This window comes from Pipistrellus kuhlii, unplaced genomic scaffold, assembly GCF_014108245.1.
Source record: "Pipistrellus kuhlii isolate mPipKuh1 unplaced genomic scaffold, mPipKuh1.p scaffold_m20_p_3, whole genome shotgun sequence".
Lineage (NCBI taxonomy): Eukaryota > Metazoa > Chordata > Mammalia > Chiroptera > Vespertilionidae > Pipistrellus > Pipistrellus kuhlii.
This window is the reverse complement of record NW_023425529.1, coordinates 54,955,305-54,964,174: the sequence shown is the minus strand read 5'-3', so window position 1 is coordinate 54,964,174 and position 8,870 is coordinate 54,955,305. Positions and strand designations below refer to the sequence as shown.

The window sequence follows — 8,870 nt, the reverse complement described above, 5'->3', positions numbered from 1 at the left end:
CCAGAATGAGGACAGAAAGGGGACTCAATTTGCCTTAGATTAAACATGTAAAGAGATGTCAAAAAACTCAGTGGTGCAGGCTAAAAAGTGTCCCCTAACCGCAATTTATATCCCAATTCCTGGAACCTGTGAATGCTCCCTTATATGGCAAAGACTTTGCAGACACAATTAAGTTAAGCTCCTGTGGTGGGGATATTATGTGGCATTATCTGGTTGAGTCCTAAATGCAACCACAGATATCCTTACAAGAGGCAGACAAAGGGAGATTTTGCGCAAGCAGCAGAAAAGAAGGTGGTGTGATTATGAGGTAGAAATGGGACTGATGCAGCCACTGACCAATGAATGCTGGCAACCATCAGAAGCTGGAAGAGGCAAGAAATAGATTCTTCCTAAGGCCTCAGGAGGGAGTTTAAATCTTTAGACACTATGATTTCAGACTTCTGACATCAAGAATTATGAGAGGATAAATTTCTGTTGTTTTTAGCCACTACATTTGTAGTAGTTTGTTATATCAGCCTTAGGAAACCAATACACTCAGTAATCAAGATAAATATTTTAATGCAATATTTATCTTTAAAAATAAAAATTAATGTGAAAAGAACATGACAAAATATCGAAACTTTATAATAAAGATGAGCTATCTCAGTAATGTCTACTTCTTTTGCTCCCTTACTCCTTACAACCAATCATTTGATTGCTCCTGTGATCTGTGCCACTATAATTTTCCTTGACTCCCTCTTTTACTTATCTTTCCACTGAGGTCACGTTTCCCGTTCAAATGCTCCTTGTTTCTCATTGTATGCTTTCAACAAACAGTAATCTGCTTTGCCTTTCTCTACTCTCTTCTCTTCCTATCCATCCTCATTACATATTGGTCTTTCCTTAAACATATATTGGGTTATGTTTTTTGAGTGTTGAGAAATCTTTAATTTCTCAAGGCCCTTGGAAACCAGGCTGCCAGCTTTCTAGCCTCATCTAATACTTTTTCTTTTTGTGTGTAGGCTTAGTTATCCAAGTATACGCTATTTTTATCCTCACCTGAGGATGTGCTTTTTTTTTGTTATTCATATTACAGCATGAACCAGAGAAATGGACATATTTGGCTCTGCTCCTGAGATTGAACCTAGTTTTAGACAATGAAGCCTCAAAAGACCCCTAAAGTCTTTGATTTCAGTTTCATGCCTGGCATCTACTCATGTTGCCCTAATTGGAATAAAGGTGATTTTTCTAAAAATTCTACCACACAGACTGCAGGCTTTAGACTGTAGAGTGCCAACCTGTCTGTGGAGGCTGCACCTTTCACACTCCTCAGTAATACTGGAAAAGACTATCCTCAGGTTAAGCCCAAGGATTAGCCAAGTGACCATTCCAGCCTTATCATCAGGGCTTCCCACTTAATACCTTGAAATTGCATTTGGGCCATGGATATGCAGGGTTGGGAGTGTGGGGGGACAGTTGACATTTACACAGCATATGTCTTTCTCCAGAGGATTTTCTCCCATCTAGGGAGTAGAATAGAGACATCTTTTCGTATTAGTTAGGATTTTTGTTTTGCATTTTTGCCAAGTGCCAGATACTCTAGGGCAGTGGTTGGCAAACTGCAGCTCTCGAGCTGCGGTGTGCCGCTCTGTTGACTAATGAGTTTGCCGACCACTGCTCTAGGGGCTTAATCACAAGAAACAATAACAACCTGTAATTATTGGAATCGAGAGTTAGGTAAATGAGATTATACGACATGTTATGAGAAGTCATTTCAAATTAAACAACTTTAACTGAGTTTTCAGATGTATCCCGGACTGCTGTTTCCTTTTAGTCTCTGGGTAGATCTTTAATTAATCTTTTCACAAGATTCCATCACTGTCCCTAGCAGCTCTGGGGTTTACAACAGCCCCACTTTATAGCTTAGGGTAAATAGAATTCAAAAGACAAGTAGAACTATGGTTGATATCTTCCATTCATAACAGAGGAGGGCAGATTGCCTGAGAGCTTCAATGTCCCGGCTTAAATGACTACTAATTTGTTTAGTGAAGGAAGGAGAAGGCACTTTGGTTCTTTTGAACTTTACATTTCCACTTTGGAAACCCTCCATAGTATTTCCTTTGCCTTCCTCTCCTTTCAAATACCTAAAGTAGTAGACTCGGGTGTGGGTGAGCCAGGCATGGTGTTGGTGGTTGGTAGTGGCGGTGAAGCTAGAAAGGGGCAGAAAGAGGGGGGAAATGGTGTCAGTAATAAGGGAAGTACAGTGGTGGCATTTGTTTCATTCCTATTTTTCTTCAGTGTAACCTTAATTCATGCCTAGAGATTGATATGTATTTGGTGAGTTATTGCTTATATTTATTGCAATCTTTTTAGTTGTGGAGCATCATTAATAAGCAGAAAATGCAGATATTTTACCTACCTTCTCAACAGCTGAGAATTCGTTTCTCAGGATTACTTCATTTGGAGAGAAAGAGAGAAATACACACACACACACACACACACACACACACACACACACACACACAATTCCACACTCAGAGCAACCTGATGCCCAAGCAAACAGGAACAAACATAACATCCTGTGCATGAATGAGAGCTACCATGCCTGCTGGCAGCGTTCACACAACAGAAGGCCACTCTGTCTGCCTGCTGGGACTTCGTGAGGGAATTCTCCCACGGGAAAATTTGCATAACCCACCAGAAAGAGAGCCATCACCAAATGACATCAAGGAACACAGAATACCAACCTGGGGACTGGACTTCTCATGAGGCCAATGTTCTGGTGTCAAGCACGGCTCCTACTAGCTGTGCGTGATGATGTACTGTGGACATCTGTTGTTTTTGTCTGCCCAGCGTCCAGCTCCTCTTCTGATAAAAGCACTTCCATTACCATTTGGGAAATCATGCCCCCATCACATGCAGTATTGGCAAAACCAATACTTGATTACCCAAAAAGTATTGGGTACAAGGTGCACACTAGAACTCTCCTATTTTAACTCCTGGGGATGGAACCAGTAAGTATAGTGACACAATGAAAGAAAAGATCAGAGTTAATTTATTCTGACTTCAAGGCCCTGAGAGACTGTTCATTAACACCTGTTACCTAAATACCCAACCAACTCTAGTGTCTGTCCTTTCTAGGGTAGCAGGTTTCCCTTAAATCTTGGAACAACCTCAAACCCCTCTAATAATTCCTTTCTTGCCTAAATTAGCCAGGGTCAGTTTTCGGGGTTAGCTTACAATTGAAGAACCTGAGGTAGTTGTCACAAGACAAAAGGAGGAGCATTAGACAGGCAGTCAGAATCAGCTTTGTCCTAAAATTGTCTATGAACCCGGAAGGGTCCCTTAATCTTTCTGAGCCTTTATCAACAGATTAAATAACTGGGTTAGGTTATTCTAAGGTCCATTTACCTATGTAATCTTCTGGAATTCCAGATTATTAAGAAAACATCAAGGTTCATAGAGTTATATTCATTTGTAAACATAATATAATGAGCTATTATTGTACTAGTCATTGGGGATACAGAAGTGAACTTGGGATACAAAGGTTATATTCTAGCAGGAGATAACCTATGAATAGTTGAGCAAATGAAATAATCACAGACTGTGAGAAGTCCTTTGCAAACAACAAAGTTGATGAGATAGTCAGTGGGGAAGGCCCTTTTAGATGCCCTGGTCAGGGAAGCTTCTCTGAGGAGGTTGGCCAGTAAAGGATAAGAATGGGTCACCTCTGAGGGGTCCCAGGTTCGATTCCGGTATGGGGCATGTACATTGGTTGTGGGCACATCCCCGGTGGGGGGTGTGCAGGAGGCAGCTGGTAGATGTTTCTCTCTCATCGACGTTTCTAGCTCTCTATCTCTCTCCCTTCCTCTCTGTAAAAAAATCAATAAAATATATTTAAAAAAAAAAAGAAAAGAAAAAAAGAATGGGTCACCTATACAAAGAGGAGGGGAAAGCAAATTCTAGGTAGAGAGAACAACAAATTTTTAAGCCTGGGGCTAGAAAAGGTTCCTGAACTATGGTAAGAAGTAAGGGGATGGTAGGAAAGAGACTGCAGAGAGAGGGAGACCAAGACCATGCAGACCTGGTGGGCCAAGGAAAATAAACTTAATTTTCTTCTAAAAGATCAAATATACATATAAAGTGAATCTCTCTGGATACTTGGTGTTGGAATGCTATACAGGAGGGACCAGAAGAGGTAGGAAATTATTGCAGTTGTCCAGATGATAGTTTGTGGCTTAAAAAAAATCATAAATAAATTAATAAAAATTTGTCAGTCAGTGAAGATGAAGAAAATTGGTGAATTTGACATAATTTTGGAACTAGCACCCAGAGGACTTGGTGATATGGGTGTTGAGAAAAAGAGAGAAATCTAAATATAATCTTTAAATATTTAGTTTGAATGAGTGCATAGAAATGATAGGATTTATTGAAAGAGAGGATCCAGGGGAGCAAGGAAATGGTGGGAGATTAATTTTGCTCACATTAAGAGCTTGGTACTCTTATTAGATATCCAAGTGGAGTGGAGCTGTCATATATGATGCTGACTATAAATATCTAGAGCTTAAGGGAGGGGGTTATGGTTGGAGATAAATATTTGAAAACTAACAGCATAAAGATGGTAGTCAGTCACAGGCATTGATGCAATTTCTTAAAGAAGAAGTATAGAGAAGAAGACTGAAGAACAAAACCTGAGGCTCTCCAACATCAGAGGTTAAGTAAACAAATGAGATTTTAGCTAAGGAGACTAAGACGTTATCAGTGAGAAAGGAAAAACAAAACAAAAAACTGGGAGGAGAGTGTGGTGTGATGGAAGCTGAGAGTAGAGTGTTTCATGAAGGAGAGGGTGTTCAACTGTATTCAGTTCTTCTGAATGTTCTAGCAGCATGGATTTAGCAATATGGAAGCCACCAGTGACTATGACCAGAGCATTTTCAATAGAGTGGTGGCAGCAGAAGCTAGGTTGGAATGCAATTAATAGTGAATGAATGGGAGGTGACTAAAGTGTGGACAGCATGTTTAGAGGACTTTTGAGAAATCTTGCTCTGAAATGAAACAGAAATGGGGCAATGAGCGAATAGTTGAATGGAGGGTTGTCAAAGGATGATGCTAACATTTGAAAATGACTCAGTAGAGAGAAAGAAGCTAGTGCTGCCCAGAAGCTGAAATATCTGGCAAAGAAATGTCCTTGAGAATGGGAGAGGAGAAGGTACATGACCACAAAGGAAAAGACTTCTTACTTTTTTTTTTTTAGGTGTAGAGGTAATTATTCTATTAAAGCATGCAATATGCTTAAAGGGGCAGAGAAATGTGTAAATATCTGGGTGAACCATTGGAATGCTGGGAAGTTCCTTTTCCCAGTGAAGTATGAGACACCAATACCCTAGACGGCGTGGTAGAAATAAGGAAGGTTTGAGGCAACAGGAGAAAGTATTAAATGTTAACTCAGAGAGTAAGAAAACACATTACAGACTGAATAAATGAGAATTATTGGGCAGTGATTTTGGGATTTGGGTTTTGATTTTAAAATAGGTTCTTTTGGTGGGATCTTATCAGCACTATTGGTTCATGCAGAGAGATGGAAGGGGGTTAGGTTTAAGTAAAGTTGTTTTTGTTGTTGTTTTCCTTTGTTTTGTTTTGATTTCTTCCTTTTAACCGGAAGAATGTGATGGAGAAAGAAGGGTGTTTGCAGTGACACACAATGGAATCTAAACTGAGTAAAAAAGGGAAGTGAAGACATCAAGGGTCAGGACTAGTGCAAGTGTTGTAGGATAAATGACCAGTGAAAAAGAGGAGGGGTCACTGAAGTAGAAGACTGTGCAGTGGGAGGCATCAGGGTAAGTGAGCTGGAAGGGTAGGAGTTAGGATTCAGGGAATGAGTTTTTAAAATCAAGATTTTGGAAGAGGTGTGTTAATTTACTAGGTTTGTGTTGGGTTGGAGTAGTGCACATAAGCAAAAGAAAAGTGCTGCTGAGAGGAAGAGAGTCAGACGATTCCCTCTTTTTTCATTGCACACCTTGTGCTATTTTAATTTTAGTCAAATCCACACAGTGAGGCTTGGGCCTCCTTTTCAAAGCCTATAGCGGTCAGTTCAAATCTAACACAGTTTTGAGTGTCAGATGAAGCTGGGGCTGGGTGGGTTCAGATAGGAATGTATTTTGTTTCCAATAAATAGAAAACTCAACCAGTAGTGGCTTAACAGACTAAGGAAAAACAAAACAAAACTAGGAGGATTATTTTCTTAACATAAGAGGAAGTTTGAAGAGAGGTGATTGCTAGAGTTGGTTTAGGGTCTCTACAAGGTAAAGGACAGGGTCTGTGATTCTTTGGCCTATTTCTCTTTGGTTTAAAGGTAGCTTTGAACCTTTGTGTAGACAGAGCATCTTCTGGGTCAGTTCTCAACTGGGACCAGGTAGAAGCATTTTAGACTTTGAAAATAGGATAGGAAGAAAGAGTCAAACACCAATAACCAGGGTCTATAATAATAATTATTGTTGTTGTTGTTACTATTATCATCTTTATCTGGAACTGTTGTATGAGTGTGAAATTAAAAATATTTTTAAATCTGTCATTGGATGTTTTCCATCCCCCACATCTTCCCCTTTCCCCAAAAGATTTGTGTATAAGTATTATACACAAATTAATCAGATTATTATACACTGGATTAATCAGAAATCTGTAATTTACCCATATTTGGGCAAAGAAACTCATCTATAATTATTGTTTAGATTCTATATAAAAATGTAGAACTACATGCAGCCAAAGAAATATGGGTTTCACCTACGAGGATTTTCCGGCCATTTCTGAAACCTCACTTTAGGCAACTTCCTCCCTCCACCCATAAATCCTAGAGCATATCAAGTTTCTTATTGGAAGCAGATGGGATGTTTGCAGGAGTTGCCACCTCTATGTCAATGACTGAAAGTTTAAGTGCTAAGGCATCTGTGGAATTCTAAAATGAATGCATGGGTTAATGAATGGAAAGTAATTAAGGTACCACATATAAAATAATAACCACCCAACTTCAGAGAGATTATTTAGCCATTTTCAACTCTTTTAATCTTGCTTATCTAAATAAAAATCATAGCTAGATATCCTCTCTCTATTTTAAGTTGTTTGATCTCTTTTTATTGTTTTAGAAATTTTGACTTTATTAAATGATTCTAAAGTATTTTATTGTATTTCTTAATTCCTTTCCGCTTTATGACTCACGAAAATTCATTATGAGAATTTGTTATTGCCTAATTTAGCACTCAGCTTAATAAGGTGTGTGCCTTCAGTTGAAAGGATGACATCCATCTGTCTACATGTCTTTGATATTAATTGCTACATATAAAATCTATTCTGCACAGAATTTGTTTAAGAATCCCAAACAACTGGAAAAGGTCAGAATAGCAAGAGTTTATTCCAGTGCTGGGGTTTAACAACTGTTACTTTCCAGTTTCACTGAAGTGACTTTCAGTGGCTGTATTGCATGGTTGACACTACCCATATCTGGTCATCTTGTCATTGTTACTCTAGAAAGTGCTGTTAATGCCAGTTGCCTTCCTAACTTTACTATGTCATCGCTTTTTATTCCAGAAAAAAATGAAAAGAAACAAGAGCCAAAAAGCAATGGACAGCCCCCTGCCTCTGAGCGAGCGGTGCCCTGAGCACTCCCAGAGATGTGCTGCGCGATGGTGAAGGTGGCAGGCAGTGACGCTTACTTCCAGAGGGGCAGTCTGTTCCGGTTCACGGTCATCACTCTCTCCTTTGGCTATTACATGTGGGTTTTCTTCTGGCCTCAAAGTATTCCTTATCAGAGCCTTGGGCCCCCAAGCCTCTTCACTCAGTACTTGGTGGACCATCATCACACCCTTCTGCACATTGGGTACTGGCTTGCCTGGCTGATTCATGTGGGAGAGTCCGTGTATGCCATGGTATTGTGCAAGTCTAAAGGCATCACGAATGGTCGGGCTCACCTACCCTGGTTCCTGCAGACTTTCCTCTTCGAGATAGCCTCACTCCCCATCTTGATCGTTTACAGGCCAAAACACCAAAAATAAACTTAAAGGAGATCTCCAAACCTTTCCCTACACTGACATCCAGCCTCACTTTTATATGGGGATGGTGTATTTACTCCACCTTTCTGCTTTCTGGAAAGTTACAATCCTCTAGTTATTCATTATTTCATATTCTCTGGTTGGGCTTAAGTAGACAATAGGAAAAGGGTTTATCTTTCCAATTCTGCAGACTAACCCATTTGGTAGAGTACTTCTAGCCTCCTTCTCCTTACCCACACCACCTCCATCTTAGCTGATGAGGGGTTGCTTTTTGGTAAGATAAAATATTTTAGAGTTAATTGATGGAAATCCAACTCAGATTTTGTAAAACTATGGTCCTCTCCAAGGGAAATGATGACAGTAGCATTAATGTGCCAGGAACAATTTGGTGCATTATTGAATGAAATGAATTAAAGAATAAAATGCTGTGAATTATCTCTCCAAAAACAAAAACAAAACACAAAAACAACAAAGAAAAAACAATGGACATATGAAATATACATTTACTTTTGACCTTGATGTAGACCAGTTCAAATTCTAATTATTTTCTTGTATTTAAAGGGGAAGGGAAGGTTCCTCTGATTTATTTTATCCTTAACTTAATAACACTATCTTAAAGTACTACAGATCAGTGCACCATCAGTATTGTCATTGACATAAATAATGCCAAAATCTTTTGAAATTGTTGAAACCTATGCCCATAATTTCACTTTGCTCTCTTTTTCTTTAAGACATGAACTGAAGCATCTACTTTATGCCCTATTATTAAAAAAATAAAATAAAAGACTTCTAGGAACTCATATTGAATTGACCCACCATGTGGGCAGGATTTACAAGTAAATATGGAAA

General features: G+C 39.2%; 1 protein-coding gene across 1 annotated transcript; it reads left to right on the top strand.

Annotated features, from left to right (window-relative positions):
* Positions 1-7,622: 7,622 nt before the first annotated feature.
* Positions 7,623-8,464, top strand: LOC118730573 (transmembrane protein 254-like). Its single transcript, XM_036458630.2, has one exon. It carries the CDS (start codon positions 7,644-7,646, stop codon positions 8,022-8,024), a length of 381 nt encoding a protein of 126 aa, XP_036314523.1. The 5' UTR covers positions 7,623-7,643; the 3' UTR covers positions 8,025-8,464.
* The last annotated feature ends 406 nt before the right edge of the window (positions 8,465-8,870 follow it).

What these genes read in the sequence shown, in the direction of transcription:
- LOC118730573 (XM_036458630.2), top strand. Translation starts at nt 7,644, where the DNA reads ATGTGCTGCGCGATGGTGAAGGTGGCAGGCAGTGACGCTTACTTCCAG.